At 42.6% G+C, this 20,556-nt stretch overlaps 2 protein-coding genes and 1 pseudogene across 3 annotated transcripts in view; 1 reads left to right on the forward strand and 2 right to left on the reverse strand.

Annotated features, from left to right (window-relative positions):
• The window catches only part of LOC106587819 (gamma-tubulin complex component 4-like), a 27,867-nt pseudogene extending 18,115 nt beyond the window's left edge, over positions 1-9,752 (reverse strand). Inside the window, exons 1-12 of the transcript XR_014382847.1 lie at positions 8,761-9,752; positions 8,245-8,373; positions 6,713-6,835; positions 6,569-6,622; positions 5,861-5,917; positions 4,291-4,369; positions 3,748-3,919; positions 2,983-3,148; positions 2,491-2,615; positions 2,234-2,284; positions 1,905-2,010; positions 1,416-1,523 (exon numbers count right to left, since the gene is read on the reverse strand). The product of XR_014382847.1 is annotated as a gamma-tubulin complex component 4-like (transcript). The remainder of the gene's footprint in view (positions 1-1,415; positions 1,524-1,904; positions 2,011-2,233; positions 2,285-2,490; positions 2,616-2,982; positions 3,149-3,747; positions 3,920-4,290; positions 4,370-5,860; positions 5,918-6,568; positions 6,623-6,712; positions 6,836-8,244; positions 8,374-8,760) is intronic.
• LOC106587820 (protein CDKN2AIP homolog A) lies at positions 9,156-14,686 on the forward strand. Its single transcript, XM_014176465.3, has 4 exons — positions 9,156-9,243; positions 10,107-10,356; positions 10,921-11,036; positions 11,956-14,686. Exons 2-4 carry the CDS (start codon positions 10,109-10,111, stop codon positions 12,495-12,497), a joined length of 906 nt encoding a protein of 301 aa, XP_014031940.2. The 5' UTR covers positions 9,156-9,243; positions 10,107-10,108; the 3' UTR covers positions 12,498-14,686.
• Positions 14,687-18,920: 4,234 nt separating this feature from the next.
• On the reverse strand, positions 18,921-20,058 carry LOC106587806 (cocaine- and amphetamine-regulated transcript protein). The gene is made up of 3 exons (XM_014183838.3): positions 19,732-20,058; positions 19,521-19,604; positions 18,921-19,287 (listed from the first exon to the last, which is right to left on the reverse strand). Exons 1-3 carry the CDS (start codon positions 19,894-19,896, stop codon positions 19,180-19,182), a joined length of 357 nt encoding a protein of 118 aa, XP_014039313.1. The 5' UTR covers positions 19,897-20,058; the 3' UTR covers positions 18,921-19,179.
• Positions 20,059-20,556: the final 498 nt, after the last annotated feature.

Genomic DNA, 20,556 nt, shown 5'->3' on the forward strand with positions numbered 1-20,556 from the left:
GTTAACAAACACCCCATATACTTCTGTGACTATGTACCATTTGTTTTTGTAGTAGGCTGTTATAGAAGCTTCAACATAGGCTACTAAACAAGGACCTACCTAGGTGATCGGTTGTGGCCAATGTGTTAAAAACAAAAAGCTTTTTCTCTAATCTATTGATGATCAGATACGTCAGTTATAACTGGTTCTGTTGAACTCACATTTTACACTTGATAGACAACTTTAGTAATGTTACAAACTTAGACTATTTTTTAACAATAGCCTACATAGAAACCAAAACGTCTCTGTTGCTGCTGCATGGCCCCATTGGTTGTCTTGTCATCAATTATACGGCCTGTGACATTTCTTGGTCGACTCATATCAACATCTAGTGGTGGGGTAGGCTAAATAAATACAACAGAATAGACCTTAATAAAAGAACAGTGATGAAGGAAATTAAAGATGGTGGACAGAGCACGGCCAGAGGTCGTGGCTGAACGGTACCGGAGCGCAATTGGGAGAGAAGGCCAACGATCCTACATGTTCTTTCATTTTAAATTCCACACACTCCATTCCTCTCTCCACTCTGCCCACATCCTCTGATCCACTCCATCACATTGTTCACAAGATGGCACACACTGGGTAGAAGACATAGAAGAATGGATCATCCCAAATAGCACCCTATTCCCTATGAAGTGCACTACTTTTGACCAGAACTTTGTGAAAAATTGTGCACTATTATGTGGATTAGGGTGCCAAGTTCAATAGCCTTCTTTTCTCATCTGCTTTCCTTCAGGTGACTTCCTAGTACACATCCATCAGATTGCCTTCTCCCATCTGGTGTTCCCAGGTTATAGCAGGAGAGATGAAGGAGAGATGACCAAGACAGGCAGGCATAGACTGTCTTAGTTAGCCACCAGATGGCAGCAACTGGTTATAGGAAAATATACTGTAGCACACAGCCGCAGGTCCCAAGATGTTCCTTACCCCTTCCCCTTGGCCCTGACCTTTCCATATTTACAGATCTGAATGAGAAGTGTCATGGTGGACCTTCCGCCATATTGCTTACACATTACAGATCTGTAAACATGGAAGAGTAAGTTAGGGCCATGGGGTAGTAGGGAGCAGACCTGTCTTCAAATACTATTTAGGGTATTTCAATTACATTCAAAAGACATTTCAAAGTAAATCTTTTCTTTGAAAATACAACTAGCTGAATATTGGAATGCATTTGGAACTACACTTAATGTACTGGCATGTATTATAAAATACACTGAAAATAAGCATTTAAAAAACAAATACTCAAATAAACATGTACTGAACCCAGGTCTAGTGGGGAGTGAAAAGAGAACTCTAAGCAGCTCTAGTTAAACATACAGTTAGATCTCCTAGTGGAGGGTTTCTGCTCCAATGAAAAGCCATTCTGAGGAACAAACCTTTGCTCTCCTTCCCCTGGTAGTCGATGGTGAGGTGCAGGAGAGGCAGGAGGTTGTCGTCGTCCAACAGCACCTTGTGGGCAGCTTGCTGAAAGGCCACATTTACGTCTGTGGAAGGAGGGGTGGAGAAAACAGCCACGGTTAGATCCAAAGAATAACTGCAATAGACATGGACCTGTTCATATCCTTCTGTACGGCATCCTTCCTTCCTTGGAATAACAACGATCAGAAATGATTGTTTTGGTGAAAGATATTTACTGGAACCCCTACTTTGACCTAGCCACAGTGTTAGATCAGTGATCACTTCAAGGAAGGGAGGAAGTTAGGATCCAGTTTAAGCTGCATTTTTAAGTATTCCAACAGGACCATGGTTTGTGATTGAATAAAGGGGGAATTTTCCATAAGATGAAGTTGGCCCTTAGGAGGTAGAATGTGCTATCAAGTTTAGATGTCTGTTAGAGTAAACTGATACTGGACCTGTAAACATACCGTGTTCAGTGACAGCCGTGGGCAGGGTCTTGAGCATGTGCTGAGCGTGGTCAATGAACACCTGGTACAGCTCGCCACGGCCCAACAGGTAAAAGTCCTTTATGATCTACAGGGAAAGAGAAACGGCGTGTTTGAGGGGTCAGTTTTAACAAGGCGAGGCACAGAATCACTCATCTTGATCACATAAGGAGTAGTTATTTGAGATGCAAGGGGATTTGTAGATAAGTGATTCTGAGCAGTCCGACAGCAATGTAGTCGAGCTCAAACATGACCACTAACAATCTGAAATCAACTGTAAACTGTCACAGCTAGATAGTCCAAATACAAACCTTCAGTTGCCCCAGGAGATCAGATTCCTCCACCATTAATGTCCACAGGTGCTGCAAATAGAAGGATACATTCATTCATCAACTGTTGATTGGATTCACATACCGATGACTAACGTATGGAGTTATTGAGATGAATGGGACCCTAATGTCAACTGAATAGAAGAACAGGACCTTTTTGTCCAGCTGATAGTGGGAAGTTGCAGCAGACATTACAAACACATATCTGACATTTCCTCAGATTGAAGTGTGAAGCCCACCTCTGCCACGGTGCTGCGGATGCCGTCTATGAGGTTCTCAAAGTCCACTAGGCTGAAGAGGGGCTGCTGTTTGAGACGGTGCAGCTCTGTAGCAAACATGTCCTCCTGGTGCTTCAGTATAGAGCCTGGAAACAAACACACAGAGGGAGGAAAACATGATCCATCAAATCTTCCAAAATCTTTCATTCCAAGTTGAAAGTGGATCTCCTGAAGTGATATTGTCGCAATATGTTACATTGAAGTAGTGCTCGGCGAGATAGTTTGGTGTTTTTGTTGATGTTTATAGAGAAGCGTAGCAACCAAAGCAAACCAAATAGATGCCAAAATCTGCAATAATGCTAATGGTGCTTACCTGAGTGAGGGTGAAAAGACAGAAAACGCTCCCTTTCTCCTCCCTCTACTGTTTCCCTACTGTAGCTAAATCATGAACAAGTCAACGTGAAACGTAGCCACAGCTAATAACGAAGGTACATGTGTGGACCAGGTTCTCACCAGCTCTGGACGGGCTGTGGTTGTGGTTCTCAAACATCTGGACGGACTCCCCCACAAAGAGGATCTTCTCAGCCACGCGGATGAGGACGTAGGAGGGCAGCATCTCAGTCCGCAGAGAGAACTGCTGCAGGGACGGAGCCAGCATGTTCTCTTCCTCTATCAGCCTCTACAACAGAATACAGACAACAGCATCGTTCATTAGGGCACGCAACGGAAAACATTTTCAAACAGAAAACGAAACTGAGCATGTCTTATTGGACCAGTCTGGGTACTAACTCCCTGTTTCAGTTAGTTTTTCCCTGCTTTGTGCCTTTATGAACATGACCCAAATCAGCCTCCTGTAACTGACTGGAAGTACATACACATGACTTTTAGATCTTATCCATCCTACAATCTTTACTCTAACAGTAGTGGTGCAAGCTTTACACTAACGCTAGCACTTCAAATCCAAGTGGACAGATTAAGTGCCAAGGTATGACGTAGGATGAAATTACCCATAGACACTGATCTTAGGTCAGTTTTGCCTCCCCACCCGATATTTAAGATTAGGATTTGGGGGAAGATATAAACTGAACCTGAAGCTGTGCCTAAGGGAAACTTCTACCCTCCATCTCACTAGATTCTGTAGTTCTCTCAGCTGGAAACATGGATGCAATTGCCAATAGATGCTGATTTAGAATCAGTTTTGCCTCTTACCTTAGATCAGCCAGTTAAGATTTGAGGAATATAAAAGCTGATCCTGAATCTTAGCATAAGAGCTCTCACCAGGTCCTGTAGTTCTTTCAGGTCCTCCTCGTCCTCCTCCTGGTTGGCGGCGGCCCCTCCAGCGCTGGGCCCCTGCTTCACATAGAACTCCTCACTCTGGTCCAGCAGCAGACCGTGCAGCATCCACGCCGCCAGCTGCTTGTACATCACCCCGTGGCACACCGCCAGGATCCTGAGTAGACAGACAGACAGCAGAGAGATCCTTTATGTTGTGTTGCCCTATGAAACACCAGCCAGGTATCAGTATAGATTCAAGTGTTTATGTGTAGGAGGAGATGACATGTGTCATGGGAATCATTTATCCAGGGGTGAAATAACAAATTTAAAAAAATACACCCCGGGATCTTACCATTGTAAAATCACAGAGAATTCAAAACCCCCTTCAGGTTTTGCCTGGAAATATGACATGCATATTTCACTTTGCAGCATCAGTTTCAGGATGACACCACACATGCAGCATAGATCCAAGTAATAGCATAAACAACAAAGCTTCTATAAGAGGCTAACTTAACTTTTTCAATCAAAGTGGTGGCCGTAACTTACTTCTCCAGGGCCATGCGTACGGGGGCAGACCTCCACAGCTGTGCTTGTACACCGTCTCCAGGATCTGACAGCCGTGGATCTAATTAGGCCAGACAGGATATGACCTCATTTCCATATTCCACACTAATTGATTCAACTGTGCCTACCCATGATGCACTCTGCCCTGAGCGCTGTGACACCTTTGTGCCCCTGTAGCACCGCAGCCACCATTATGAACTTTAAATTGGGAGAAAGATGGTACTGTTACAGAAACATTCTAAACTAAGGCACATCAGAAATGTGTTGACCTTTAGACTTTGAGAAGATAAATAGTATTTGGAGAGCGCTATGGGTGTATGAAAAGTGCTTAATGAGTGTCTTAAATCATTTCCTCCAAAGTAATTGTGTTTGTGTGATTTCTCAGTCATATCAGAAGGAGAGTGAATACTTGTGTCTCCATTGTAATGCCCTTACCTTCTGGGACTGTATTGTCTCATCTCTATTGTAATGCCCTTACCTTCTGGGACTGTATTGTCTCATCTCTATTGTAATGCCCTTACCTTCTGGGACTGTATTGTCTCATCTCTATTGTAATGCCCTTACCTTCTGGGACTGTATTGTCTCATCTCTATTGTAATGCCCTTCACCTTCTGGGACTGTATTGTCTCATCTCTATTGTAATGCCCTTACCTTCTGGGACTATTGTCTTGTCTCCATTGTAATGCCCTTAACCTTCTGGGACTGTATTGTCTAGTCTCCACTGTAATGCCCTCACCTTCTGGGACTATTGTCTTGTCTCCATTGTAATGCCCTTACCTTCTGGGACTATTGTCTTGTCTCCATTGTAATGCCCTTAACCTTCTGGGACTGTATTGTCTCGTCTCCACTGTAATGCCCTTAACCTTCTGGGACTGTATTGTCTAGTCTCCACTGTAATGCCCTCACCTTCTGGGACTGTATTGTCTAGTCTCCACTGTAATGCCCTTACCTTCTGGGACTATTGTCTAGTCTCCACTGTAATGCCCTTAACCTTCTGGGACTGTATTGTCTAGTCTCCACTGTAATGCCCTTAACCTTCTGGGACTGTATTGTCTAGTCTCCACTGTAATGCCCTTACCTTCTGGGACTGTATTGTCTAGTCTCCACTGTAATGCCCTCACCTTCTGGGACTGTATTGTCTAGTCTCCACTGTAATGCCCTCACCTTCTGGGACTGTATTGTCTAGTCTCCACTGTAATGCCCTTACCTTCTGGGACTGTATTGTCTAGTCTCCACTGTAATGCCCTCACCTTCTGGGACTGTATTGTCTAGTCTCCACTGTAATGCCCTCACCTTCTGGGACTGTATTGTCTAGTCTCCACTGTAATGCCCTCACCTTCTGGGACTGTATTGTCTAGTCTCCACTGTAATGCCCTCACCTTCTGGGACTGTATTGTCTAGTCTCCACTGTAATGCCCTCACCTTCTGGGACTGTATTGTCTAGTCTCCATTGTAATGCCCTTCACCTTCTGGGACTGTATTGTCTAGTCTCCACTGTAATGCCCTTACCTTCTGGGACTGTATTGTCTAGTCTCCACTGTAATGCCCTCACCTTCTGGGACTGTATTGTCTCCACCACCACCATAACAGAGGGAAACAGCAACTGAAACTGGAGAAGAACAACATGATTACATAAAATGACTAGGGTATATTGTTATATTCATATTTTATTTCCTAATTCCATTCATGACATATTGAAAGATACTGTGGTTCTTGTGACTGTAGGTGTGAAAGTTCACATTTAAAGATGGAATCCGCATTAGGGGAAACAGCACCACTGTCTGGATTGGATGCTGTGGATGAAATCCAGCACTTGTAGAAAGAGGAAATTAGGAATATATGTATAATTAGTTAACTACATGTACAGTACATGTGAGCGAAAGTAGCAGTGGAAGTATTTTTGTCCGTTAGTTTACTCCAATCAGGGGAGGGGTGGAAGGGTGGCAGCGCCACTGTACACCCCCAGCACCTTTGTTATTGTTTTTGTTTTGTGGATGAAATGGAGGTGAGGTGCGTCGAGCAGCGTGGTCAAAGAAAATAAGTGCAGTACATATTGTTCTGTTTTATCACGTGTGCAATGATGTTCGAGGGGGAAAACAGTGTTTGTAGCTTGCAGTAACTTTTTTGTTGTTGTAATATCCTAAACTGTTTCACCATTAAGGATTCCAGCTTTAAAGGTCTAAAACAATTAATTCTACTTCAAATGTATAACAAGCAAATCTAAATCAGCGAAACTAGTAAAAACAGTAACTGGCATTACCTGATCCAACATATAATTCACATGAGATATGGAGAGATGCGGGTCACCAAGAAACTGCAATGAAGAGGACAATAGTGGGATTGATTATGAATGTGCATTGTATTAATTAGTGCTACAATGCATTTTGTAAATGATCTTCGCTACCTCTTGTTCGAGGTCCAGGAGAGCCTGTCTATAAGGCTGTAGCATGGAGTCCAGTCCTGTGCAGAAAGCCCGCAGGTAAACCCCATTGAGTCCAGCCTGGTTTGTCTGAATGGAGTGGTGCTCCTGCAAAGTACAATCAGAGCTTGTTAAGACTATAGTATTTAGCTATATCTGATTAGTATTTGCGGTAATACTAGTACATCTCAATCTAAAAAACAACAACACATGGCACTCGCTCTAAAGTTGGTTTAGATTCATTGTCACCGACTCTCACAGAATTTAACCAGTTAAATCAGGATAAAAAAATATAAACCTATCTAAGGGCTGGTTTCCCGGACACAGATTAAGTGTAATTCTGCACTAAAAAGCATTTTCAATGGAGATTCTCCATTGAGTTGGCTTTTTAGTCCAGAGAGGTATACCACGAATCAGGTTTGAGGAGTTAGCAAAGTAAATTTGTTCAACTTGGAATAACCGGTCAGATGAAAGAGGCTCACCTTTTAGCCAGGTAAATTTCTATGGCAATGAATCCTTCAGAACTAACCTGCTCTGGGGTAGGCTAACTCAGGGCTTACTATATTTATCCTGAATAAAGTGTCTGATGCCACGTTCAAAACAACTACAAACACGGCTCAATATGAGGTAAAATCATGACGTCAGTGATCTAAGGTTGGAAAGTCTGACTTTATGAAAAAGGCCCGAGTTGGAATTCTGAGTTGGATGATCATTCAAATCGATTTTTCCCCAGTCTGAGCTAATTTCTTTCTAAATTCCCAGTTGTTTTGAGCGATTAAATATGTAATTAATCAAACATTTGTGTAAAAAATAAATAATATTAAAACACCCATCACATTACACATTTAGTAATGACAAGATACATTTGAAAGTTCACCCACAGTAAAACTTTGGCATGACTAAAAAACATTTTTACTTATAGGATTGGGGGAAAAAAGGTGCTTGAGTGCATTGATAAGCACACCAAAGCACATCAAAGACAGCATTATTAGCCTATTTCACATCATAGCCTGCTGAATTTGCAAGATAATTAACATGAAAGATAAGTTTCGGCAAAAATGAAAATGTGGCACTGACTCTCCCATGGATTGATGTTTCAGCATTGTCTCAATGAAGAGTTTGGCGTTCGACCAGCAACATGCGACATGCACGTGTAGTTACATGCCGGCTAGAGTTAGCGGCATGTGGACAAGCAACATCCACGTTGTAGTACTGATGAAGTCTGAGCTGGAATGTGAAGTTAATTGAAGCTGGCTAGTTTTATAAAAGCCTGAGTAGATCGAGCTTCAATCGTAGTTTTCCTCAAGTCCTCACCTTATCAAAAAGTAAGAGATATGCAGGGAGAACATTGGAGAAGAAGGAACCCCAGATATCCTTCAACAATCTCCTCGCTTCCAAATCAGATCACATTTTATTGGTCACATACACATTTTTAGCAGATGTTATTGCAGGTGTAATGAAGGACGTGAGAAGAGGAAAACGCTTTTGGCACTCCATCTTCTGGGTATTTATCTCACCTGCTGGTGGCCATGGCCTGTGTGTTGCTCTATGAACTCTGTGAAGCGAATGTAATCGGATCCCAGTTTGCAGAGGCGGTTCAGGACACTGGCCTCACTGGGATGGAGAAAGGGCAGGTCCTGAGAGACCTACAGGAGTAGCAGAGGTTCAGTTAACCCCTTACTCATAACTCCTTAACAGTGCATTCTTGAACTACGGTTCAGTTAGCTATATGTACATCGTGGAGTTGAGAAAACTCGGCTAAAAGGTTCAGTAGGATGCATGTCACACTTACCACCAGTCACTAAACAGAACTATAGTGAAGTGTACATACAGCAACAATAGAAGAAAAACGAGTGATGGGTGCCAACAAAGGCAGAAAATAAAACAATTCATAAGGTTACTAGCTAGTTGCACTAGCTAGCTAGTTGAGAAAAAAAAAGATTATCATAGCTAGCCAGCTTCTTGCAGAGGTGGTTGTACTTTGTAGAGCTAGTTCTGTACTGTAGTTAGGTAGGTAACGTTACCCGATATACCTGTAAACCTGTCCGTTTGTTCCATGTGAATATAGTCCCACGGTAACCACTTAACGCCAACAGGAGCTCGTGAATCATTTTAATTAACTTAAAATCGGATATCAGGTCAAAGTTGACATAAATTGCAGTGTTGAGCCTGTCATTCAATCACAACACCGCCGATCCTGTCGCCGCCGCAACCCGATGACGTTTCAATGACGAGGGTGAAGAGTTATGGGAATTGTAGTCTTTCCTTTGGTTTCCACATAAATTGATTAAACGTTTTCTTCCCTTGTACGATTGATTTAGCTACTGTAATGATCACTATTTGCTATCTAAAACCTCCAAAATATATATAAATTGTCTCGAAGTAGCTATATCTTTGATCAAAAACCTGTGGTGTCTGTTGTTGCGCAATCGTGTGGAAGTTGTAGTTCGACAGCCAACTTGTTTGCCTCACTGGTCATGACTCATACAGCAACGGCGCTGCCTGGACAGCTCGAGGTTCGTTCTGAACTGTATATTTGCTATCAATAAAATATATTCTGCAACTTTCTACGATATAGTTATCCATATGTTGCTCAAATAAAGCTAACGTTGCCGTAGTGCAGCCACCAACATACGTTTGTTGTGTTTGCTAGCTAGGCTAATACCCGGCGTTTGTTTTAAAGTCTTATGCTAATTCAATGCTAGCTATCTGGCTAGCCGCATTGGAGGATGGCTAGCTAGGTAAAATATATTAACCCGGTTGATGTTAAGTTAATCAATGAATGATCTGTTTGGATTAACTTCTGATTATGAGTTAGCTAGTAACAACAGAGACTGTAATGTTAGACAACTGGCATTGCAACAAACCAACATTGACTTCCGTAAACGAGCGGTTTTCTGATTTGGCCCTACTAACGTTACGTGATATTTGTTATGATAGTTAAATCGCCCTCTCCCCACAATCTCGAAGTTTCTTGGTAGGCAGTGATGACAATAATCACAAAGAATAGATGCCAGCTGTGACTTGAAAATATGTCAGAAGACGACTACTTCAGCTTCCGTAGCGTTATAATATTCCCCCTTAACAAGCCGCTGCTGACAAATTGCAGGTGAAGCACTCTGGCTATAACCATATTTCTGTCGTTATAACTGTCATAGAACAGCAACAGCTTCCAGTGCCTGATGAATCTGTTGATGCCGTGCCTCTAGAAAAACATGACAAACAGAACACAAAACACACTGGGCTTAGTGTGGTATATAATTTCCCATCAAATCAGCTGATTTGATTCGCGTCTTGAGTAGCCTGTTTTTGCCTCTAGTCACTGTAACACTGATATAGCCTAACACATTGTGTCCTGTGTCTCTGCTCTGTGTTACAGTGATGGCGGAGGGGAGGAGTGGAGAGGACATTGTTTCAGAGTACCTGGACCAGAACCCTCACCTGGTCAAGTGGGTGGAGTCGCTCCGAGGAGTGCATGAGACCAACAAGCAGTGGCACGCCAGACGAGAGTTTTTCCTGAGGAACATGGAGACGTTCCCCACAGTCCAGCCGGGCTTCCCCAGCCCCAGTCTGGACAGGCTGCTCTCACTGTCCATATGCTGGGCCAACCACATCTTCTTGGGCTGCAGGTATTGTAGCCTGGTCCCAGATCTGTTTGTGCTGTCTTGTCAACTAGATCTCAAACAGGCTATGTTTGAGGAATGGATAGAGGAACTTAGTTGTAATGGATTTCGATGTGGACGTTACTGTAATATAATTTTCACACTTCACACAAAATGTATGCACATATTACTGTAAGTCTATCTGGATAAAAGCATCTGTTACCTGGCCTATACTACAGAGACGAGCTGAGCTGCAATGGCCTGGTTATGCATCCACCATAGTAGTTGAAAACCTGCTGGAAAGGACAGTGATAAGGAAATATCCCAGCCAGCACAGTATGGTTGGGGTCAGCACTGTTGATAGTGTGAAAAGAGTATTAGTTGGAGTTACAATGGGGGGTGCTGCTGGTGCTCTTCCATAGCTTCTGGTTAAAAATCATTCAACACTAGAACATATACTTTCCAGTTTGGACCAACCAGAATGAAAAACTACTACAGTATTCCAAAAAAGTAAACCAATGTAGAAAAAAAAGACCACGGTCAACTGTCCACAGGGGAAGTTAGTCTTCTTCTGACTGTGTTGTTTTGCAGATACCCTCAACCTGTCATGGACAGGATCAAGGAAATGGCAGACGGAGTGGTTGTCAATGATGCTCCAGTTCGAAAGACCAGAGATGAAATCATGGGGAAAGGAAAGAGGACTACAGGTATGATGCTGAAATCCTACTGTATGTTCAGTTGTGTACAAACTTCTCATAACTAGTTTTTATTACTTTTTCCCCCTTCTAATTTTTATTACTACTTGTTATTTAGGACTTTGTTTGACATTTGATCCTTGATTGATATTTTACTGCATTGTTGAGGAGAGTTAGCAAGTAAGTATTTCACTGTACTGTTTACACCTGTATCCTGTGCACTTGATCAATAAACGTTGATTTCATTTGGATTTGAAACTAATTAAAGTTTAGATTCCTTGTATAGTTTAGAGAGTCCAACTTTAAACAATTTAATTGACGCTAATATTATAGCCCTACAAAACAAATGGCCTGTCTTTGACCAATGGCCTGTCTTTGACCAATGGCCTGTCTTTGACCAATGGCCTGTCTTTGCTTCAGGGTTGTACAGTATTGTTAACATTTTTTACATTTTTAGTCATTTAGCAGACGCTCTCATCCAGAGCGACTTACAGTAGTGAATGCATACATAACATACATTCCATACATTTTTTTCTCCGTATTGGTCCCCCGTGGGAATCGAACCCACAACCCTGGCGTTGCAAACACCATGCTCTACCAACTGAGCTACACGGGACTTAACTCATGGAAGTGATTCAATACACTGAACGGCAATTACCGTGATGCTGTATACCCATTTCTGTATATTTGTGGGACAATTAAAGTGAGAAAAGTTCTGTACTTTTCCATCAAACATATTCTACATTGTTACGGTTAGATTAATCATACAGCAGTATTTTTTCTGCTGCTTTTGTTTTGGCCAAATGGCCTTGAAGTAAACGCTGCCTATCCGACGCCTCCCTCACACCGCTGGAATCTGTCCTCTGCAGGTGAAGCCAGTGTTGCCTGGAAGAATCCCTACTCAGTTGTCTTTTATCTCGCTGATTCTCAGGGGGCGACGACGACAGCTGCGCCAAGCGAGCCAAGCCTGGGAACCCCTTCAAGCAGGGCCCACCCCCGCAGGCGCCTGCCGAGCACCAGCCCTTCTTCAACCGCCTCTACAAGGCTGTGGCGTGGAAGCTGGTGTCGGCAGGGGGCTTCGGCCCCAACCTGGACCACTTTGAGATCCTGCGTGCCTGTACTGAGTCGTCCAAAGAGAGCCTGAGCTGCGTCTTTGTGCCCCTGAAGGACATCCCCGACCTGCCGGTGGCACGCACCCAGAAGGAGGGCCAGGTGTGCGAGCTGCGCTGCCAGACAGTCTATCTGGGCACGGGCTATGGGCGTGACGAGGCGGCCGCCAAGGCCATGGCATCCAAGGAGGCCCTCAAGGCCTTCCAGGGGCGCAAGGTGACGGTGAAGATCTGCCGCCGGCGGTTCAATGGTAGGGATGTAGAGGATCTGGTGCTGCTGGATGATCAGCCCAGGAACCCGGGCTTCCCTCCCGCTATCAGCTACCCCTTCCAGCCAGAGCAGCAGGGAGACGGGCCGTCGTAGCACAGCCATGAGTCATAGAGTATCCTCCGGGGGCCTTTCCAGGGTCATGTTCAGTAGGCACCAAAATGTAGTAAAATGGGGACGTAGGGATGGGGGTTTGAAATAATTTCACAATTTGAATAATATAATGAATTTTTGTCAGATATTCAAAATACATGTGTTATTGTTTTTTACCTTTGCTCTGCTGCGGGAGGGAGAGAGGCTGGCGCTCTTGCTGCAGCTGCAGAGGGGGCGAACAGATGGATGGATGGAGGGAGAGAGAGAGAGACACCAAGGCAATTCAATGTTATTTATTATCCTATATAACAGTGCCTGTCTTAACTGGAGTAGCTTAGAGAAGCTAGCCAGCTATAGCTAGCTAGGCTAATTGAGGCCACATGCTGCGCTTTTTCCCCAACCCCATTCAGATAAAACAACAGCCTACCAGTTGTTTGTTATTCTTTCTCATTTCACTAACTTTTAATTTAGTAATTTTATTCCATCTTGCATTGCATAAGTGAACTTTCATTCCACTTGTTACACATTTAGCCTCTTTTCCACTGATTGGCCAACATAAACAACAAGCTACACACGGCTACGGGTCGGCTGCCAGTCTTTTTATGGGGTGCACTGTGCACGTCATAAAAAGTTAGTTGTTTTATTAAATTAATCATTTGAAATGCCATGGTATATCCTTGTGTGTAACAATGTCCCATGGATATTTTAATTTAGAAAAATATTTTTCTGTGTAAAATAGGCCTATATTTCTTTCTTCTCACACAAGTATTCGAATACTAACGTCTGTTCGAATATTTGAATAACCATGCACATCCCTAACTGGGAGGAACTACCTCTCCTGGACTTGTCCAATAATAAATGCTAATTTCAGTTTTCTGTTCCAAAACGTTTTGCTACTGTGTGCCCTAATGAACATGGCCCTGGTATTTAGAAGTTGTGTGGGTTTGAATGGAGCTGCTCTATGAGTCATACAGTACCACTGAATGGATGGACTCAATGCATCATCACCACCACTTAGTAGTTTTTATGCTTTTATTATTCTTGAGGAGCGTATACCCAGTTCTTGTTCCATAGGTCATTTGGATTCCTTCAGAGTGGGGATGGTAAGAAGTTTAGTCCCTTTCAGTATCGGTTGTGCCTGTCTGCTGCCTACCACAATGGAGAAATGTTTACAAAATGTCACCACATTTTCCCTCCCTTTGCTTGGGTCTATAGTCACACCAGGCACTTTCCTTCTATGTCCTCTAGCTCAGGGCTCCGGGGTGAAGTTCCCCTTAGATCTAGGATCAGCTTCCTCTCCCTCAATCCTAACCGTAGCCATTAGTGGGGAAAATGCTAAGCTGACCCAGGATCAGCCTCTAGGTGCAACTTAACCCTACACCTAGCTCAGGACTATAGTGGATGTGTGCGGCTGCACTCAGTCTGACCCTCAAGCCATTTAATCAGCTATCTGATTAACAACCCGACCACTAAACGAGGGACATTTCTACTGTTTATCAATACCGTTAATAACATGCAACTAATGAAACCTGTGTGGCTCGTCATTCGAGTTTTCAATTGATGCTCCAAATCTCCCTGAGTGATCACATTTCAAATGTTATGCTTTTTTGTTTAATGAAGTTACAAAGTTAGTCATGGAATGAGAATGAGGTATACTTTTGATAATATAACACAGGCTCTAGTATTTAAAATGCACAAGTCCTCTATGACAGAATCATTATTTCAACTGTTGTTTTCTGTTCACAGTAGAATGCATTGTCACTATTATAACTCGGTGTGTTTGTCTGAATACAAACGGAGGCATCTTGTTTAGTTGTTCTGCATGATGTAGATCTTGTTGATGATGGGACTTTGACATTCATTTAAAACCACTCTGTTCTATTTTGTGTGAGGAAAGCTGTTGAGAAAATGTCGTTTTTTGTTATGTTTATTAATTGATTCAATAATTCTAAAGCAGATGATTGGTGTTAAGCCAGGTTCATAGAATTGATTGATATGTTTGATTGTGCTTGAGTCTTTACACTCAAAAATCATCGATGGAAGATTGCTGCTGTAATGTTTTCCTTTTCAAAGCTGAATGATATGAAATGGGTTGCGTTGATGTGTAAATGGCCACAATATTTAGTGACACTTTACATTTCTATGAGCGGTCCCTGTTTCTATATTTTTGTAAATAAAAATAATTTAAAGAATGTTTGTCGTCCAATGATTGTGTCTTATCCACACTGACATGAAGAGGTTGAACACATTTATCAAAGACAAGAACATAGATTAAGTCCCAATTATGGTAAGGTTGGGTTGCCATCAAGTCTTTGGGGTTTGAATTTTGATAGTTGTCGCCTTATTGATGATTCACTGATAGATAATTTCAATTCATCCATACAGGTTTTGGAGAGGTGCAGGGGCCTGCCACACTGGGCGCCCTGGGAGCTGTTGTTGTAGGGGATAAAGTGCCTTGCTCAAGGGTTGCTGGCTCGTCTCCCTAACCGATAGGCTACCTGTCGCCCATGTAGTATGTCTCAAACATAATGACTCAGGGTAATGAAAACACATGCTAGGATATATTTAAGCAATAAGGCACGAGAGGGTATTGTATATGGCCAATATACCATGGCTAAGGGCTGATTTTAGGCACGACGTATCGCCTGGATACAGCCCTTAGCCATGTTATATTGGTCATATACCACAAACCCCCGTGGTGCCTTATTGCTATTATAAACTGGTTACCAACATAATTAGAGCAGTAAAAATCAATGTTTTGTCATACCCGTGTTATACTGTCTGATATACCACGGATGTCAGCCAATCAGCATTCAGGGCTCGAACCACCCAGTTCATAATAAACAGATAATGTTCTTGCCATCCACTTTTTCTCATTACAGCCCTTAGAGTCTGCTACTGATTGACAAGTAATTGTGCCTAGTCACTCTCCCTGGCATCTTCATTACGTTTTTCTCTCAATAGCCGTAATAATAAGGTAATAGATGCAGCCATCAAAATGCATTTTGAGTCACCCTTGGTCGGCTCCTTGTTCCCGCTTAATAGGTGTTAGTTGCTTTACAAGCCAAGTCAAGTCCTTATAAATCGTGATTTAATTGGCATATTGGTGGCTGACCTCATCCTGACCCGCCGCTGTCTTGCGTCACCATCATAGTGTTTCCTTCAGGTTGTTGTAGTACTGCTGGAGAGTTAGTATGTGTTTACGCTACTCACAGCTAGTTAACTGTGGAATATGTTCCTTTAGATATACACTGAGTATACAAAACATTAAGAACACCTGCTGAATATTAGGAAGGTGTTCCTAATGTTTGGTATACTCAGTGTATAATACTTAATGAGTGAAGGAAAAATGATGTTTTAGCACAGCATGGTTACATAACATATGTATGTAGTGTGATTGTAACAACAAGGCATTGAGGGTCCTTTGGAATGAACGTTATTGGATGTGGTGGGGAATTTAATCTGATGGAAAAGTTTTCTGTACAACCCACAGATGGTGTTTCATAGATAGCGATAACACTCACACACATACATGAGTGCATCTGACTCTTGTCAATTTGATGAGTCAAATATTTCAATTGTATCTGTCTCACTCCCTATCAAATAAATACATATGCCAAGGCCAGAATTACCAACAGAGCAAAATACTGCATGAAAGACAATGCTGTGTTTAGGTTATGTAAAGTTTATGTAAATAAGCCAGCTGCAGCATAAGTTTCTATGTGACCTGATTTCTCTGGCTCTAAACAGCCCGTTATTAACTACCATGTTTGTCCTCACATCCTCACAAGTGTCAGCCCAATAGTTATTTAAAGGCCCAGTGGAGTCAAAAAACAACAACACTCCCAACTCTGAGCCAACTCCTGTGCTCTGTTGGGTGAGACTTTTGGGCTTTGAGTGGCATGTGTTCTTGCGCCGAAGATGAAGAGTTTGAGCTCTGCCCTGGGCAGAACTGAATGCACGCTGCCAGTGGCGTGTATTCATGGATGGCAAGGGAAGCCAGGCTTCCCCCAACAACGGACCAAGAAAAAAACGAAATAATTTGTCTCTATGTGTTTCATAATTTTCCTTCAATTCACAAGTGGCTGAATGTATCTCACCGGGGAAAGCATCCGAGCAAGCGAAACAGCGCCCCTCTGTCTTGGTATATGTAGGCCATCTATTTGATGCTGTCTGGTCCAAAAGAGTATGGCGATGTTGCCGCAAGCCAGCAAGCACCCTTGACTAAAAAAAGTATCAAATAATAGCCAATCAGCATTGAGCTAAACTGAGCGAGCTCAACTGTGAATGGTCCTGGCATTCCAAAAAAGTGTCAAGGGAAGCCAGTTTGGATTTGGCGTCACTCCTATCAAAATCGCATTGAGAGCATAGGTCATTGACAGAAACAACTTGAATTGTTGCACCTCCTTTTGATTTCTTCCAGCGGCTAGCTAGCTAAAATTGTCCCTTTCCTTTAGGCCTATACAGTATATCACGGTCGCAAGGCATATGAACCAACAGATTATAGAGCAAACAACGCAATTATCACAACATATAGGTTGTAACCGCTACTGTCTGTTACACAAACATGTTCAATCATAGAGACATGTACAGATATCAGCTTGTTGTTGGCCTACTTTTTTGGAGAAGTTAGATTTTATTTGTCTCCACTATTGACTTAACGTTGTTTATGACCAGGCTCTTTGGAGGAAAGTAAGTTTGATATGCGTCAGTGCATGCCGTTAACATTGCCATCAGCAGGTAACTTTCAGATAATGGTCCTTTTTCCAGTCTCCTTCATCATCACTGTCCCGAGTGGGCTTCTCTGTGTGTGCATCCATCAGACTATACTGTCAACCAGAGAGTTCCCCCCTCCAGCGATCTATTCAACATGAATAAACATAAAGGGAACTAACGTGTAGAGAAGTAACACCGTGTGTGTATCACATGGGTATGTGTGAAACTCACTCCCCAGACTGAAGTAGCCCCACTTATGGCGCGACTGGTAAGATGCTTCAGCAGGGCGGTCACGTATGTTTGCAAGGCAAAGGTCCTGGGCTCAAGCCTAGGTATGAGCCGATTCAGGAGGACGCGGTACTTGCTAGGCAAGCTGCATGAGGTCCGTTACAGATGGTGCAGTGACCCAGATCTGCATTTTCGCTCAGATCAATGCTGGCGACTGGGGTTGCTGGGGGGGGGGGGATGTAGAAACTCACTCCTTAGCCTGAAGTTGTGCCGTTGAAGAGCTTGCTTTTCAAGAAAAAAAATGATGTCCAACCTTTTGGTCAGGCAAGCTGTCTTCATCAGGGTATGAACGCAACACATGTATTACTAATGAGACATGGGCCCATCGGAGAAGAGAGAGGAGAGGAGAGGAATCAGAGGACAAGTGTGAGGGATTGAGGGATGGAGGTGGAGATGGAGAGATCAACCGCAGTGGGAGAGCCTGGGAGGATGGGTAAATTTGAGCTATTTGGGTATGTGGTGTTGTAAGGCAATCCACAACTATGAACTATGTCAGCAATCCCACCTCCTGCCTTACAACACCTGTCTCGGCGTCACCGATTGCATGTATGTAATTAGCTGATATGGCCTCACAGCCTAACAATGTCCTACGATTCAGTCCTATGTTTGAATCAGATACACACCTTGGTGTGATAATATGTGAGAGCAAGTGTTCCAAATGGCAACCTATTCTCTATACACTGCTCTACTTATGACCAGAGCCCATCAACAACAACTTCATTTACAACATGTTTTGCAAACACCAACTGTCAGGTTTGTGAGCCACTTTGGGTGGAACAGAATGGAAATATGGTGTTTTAAATCGTCAAACCAGCTTCAAATACCCAGGTTTGTGCACTACTTTTGTGTTATTTCAGGAAATACTGTAATAAAAGGGTTTGCTTTCCTCTAACCGAGTAATGTTGGTTACCTCACAACAATGCAAAGACAGAGAAAGTGACTGCTGATACCCCAAAAAAGCCTTGAGTGACACCACTGCTTCTATGGAAAAACACCACAAGGGAAATAGTTAAATAACACACTTATATAAAAAAAAATATTCACTTGAAAACCATAAAATATTCTCTACAAGTTGAACTATTGTGATTATATAACTTTTATTAATCTCAATGAAGGTTGTGTAAATGTCTAATGCTCTAAGTAAATACTGTTTATTAGATTAAACAAATGTTCATACACTACTGTTTTGTTTATGTCTAACCATATCTCCATTTGGCCTAAAAATGCTATTTCATTCTCAGTCCAGACAAGACTCAGCCCTCATGAATCCATGTACTTCATGACTAATATTATTGGTAGGTATTTTTTACTTCATGAGTTTGTAGGAAATAACCCATAGCATTATCGCACACAGCATTGCGCATCATCTTTATGCATGTGGATCATGAAATTATTGGAGCAAAGAGAGACCAGTCAGACTGCTTTACAAAACAAGATAGAACGCTGTTTATTCATAGCACAACTCATTTTGGGTTACAGAAACATCCAGTTGAAAATAAAATATTTCATAACTACAAAATAAGCCTTTTTGGGGTTTGGACAATCTCTCAGAATGCAACCTGTCAGTCTCCGGATGATCGTATATTGTAGTATCATAACAATATTCCTATATCACATGTCGCTCTGATGTAACAGTTTTAGTTTGCGATCAACTTCTAACTTACATTCAGACCAATTCAATTCACAAGCACTTGAGCAGATAAGAGTTGCAGAAAGCTCCGCGAGGACAGTCGCACATTTTGCCGATTCTCGCGCCCTTTCTCACTGCGCACTGCTCTCCAACGTCGCACTGAAAAAAAGAAGGTTGACAAAATAAGACCGTGTGTGACATTTTTGCCAACAGATGCAAAGGTCTGTGCGGCAATATCCACCTGTCACCACATCCACAAAACATGGCATATGAACGCATTTAATGAAAGTTAAAATGTTGAAATGTAGTTTTACGCGCCAGTTTAGGCAATCCGTTTTTCGAAGTATAGGTCGTTCCATTTTTAGAAGCTTCGTTGAAATTGTTAAATTTACCGTAGGGACTTGGCCGAATTTCTTTTCCCAGAATGGAAGTCTCTTGGTCTGCAGCTTTTTAAGAACGTCATGTAGTGCTCCAAGCTGTGGGAAATATTGACACACTAGAATGAGAAATCCTTCCAAAGCAGACCTTTCCAATAGACAAATATCATATTATTATCAACCATTAAAGTCGCAGGTTTTACTTTAAGCCTAGATAGAAACTTACCAGTTGCTTTTCGTTGGTCAAATTCGGATCTTTGGGGTAGAAGTCTCTCACACTTCTTGTGTCGAGGTCCAATTCGGAATCCGAGTAGTCAATTTCAGCACTAAGAACGATGGACAGCAACACCGCGCAAACCACCGCTCTGGTCCATAGTCTGGAGCTCTCCATGGTCCTTAAGAGATTGCGCACAGTAGAAGATATCTTTCGTCTCCAAAAGGTCCCGTTCTAATACTCCAGTTACCGCAATCCAAACACCTTTTATCTGTGTACAGCCGTGGCCGAAGTATGTGACTTCCGTTGCGCACCCTTAACCATAGATTTTTCATGCGTAAGAGAGATGGCGTGGGTGAGTCATTACGTAAAGTTGGATGGCTTGTAAGTGCTTAAAGTTGTGGGCGCTCCTACAAGGCACAGCTTACTCACTTTTTTTTCATTGACGACATGGTACAGTGCCTACGGAAAAGAATTCAGATCCCTTGACTTTTTCCACATTTTGTAACGTTACAGCCTTATTCTAAAATTGATTAAATTGTTTCCCCCCTCATCAATCTACACACAATACCCCATAACGACAAAGCAAAAACTTTTTTTATTTTTATTTTTGCGAATTTATATTTTAAAAAATGAAATATCACATTTACATAAGTTTTCAGACCCTTTACTCTGTACTTTGTTGAAGCACCTTTGGCAGCGATTACAGCCTCGAGTCTTCTTGGGTATGATGCTGCAAGCTTGGCACTCTGCAAATCCTCTCAAGCTCTGTCAGGTTGGATGGGGAGTGTTACTGCACAGCTATTTTCAGGTCTCTTCATAGATGTTCGATCGGGT

The sequence above is a fragment of the Salmo salar genome, chromosome 26 (assembly GCF_965601325.2).
Source record: "Salmo salar chromosome 26, fSalSal1, whole genome shotgun sequence".
Lineage (NCBI taxonomy): Eukaryota > Metazoa > Chordata > Actinopteri > Salmoniformes > Salmonidae > Salmo > Salmo salar.

Bases quoted from the DNA above. Each gene is read 5' to 3' on its own strand.
- LOC106587820 (XM_014176465.3), top strand. From the start codon at position 10,109: ATGGCGGAGGGGAGGAGTGGAGAGGACATTGTTTCAGAGTACCTGGAC. The intron at 10,357-10,920 runs GTATTGTAGCCT...GTTGTTTTGCAG, and splicing joins CACATCTTCTTGGGCTGCAG to ATACCCTCAACCTGTCATGG. The intron at 11,037-11,955 runs GTATGATGCTGA...GCTGATTCTCAG, and splicing joins GAAAGGAAAGAGGACTACAG to GGGGCGACGACGACAGCTGC.
- LOC106587806 (XM_014183838.3), bottom strand. From the start codon at position 19,896: ATGGAGAGCTCCAGACTATGGACCAGAGCGGTGGTTTGCGCGGTGTTG. The intron at 19,605-19,731 runs GTAAGTTTCTAT...TATTTCCCACAG, and splicing joins TGACCAACGAAAAGCAACTG to CTTGGAGCACTACATGACGT. The intron at 19,288-19,520 runs GTAAATTTAACA...TCTTTTTTTCAG, and splicing joins AATTCGGCCAAGTCCCTACG to TGCGACGTTGGAGAGCAGTG.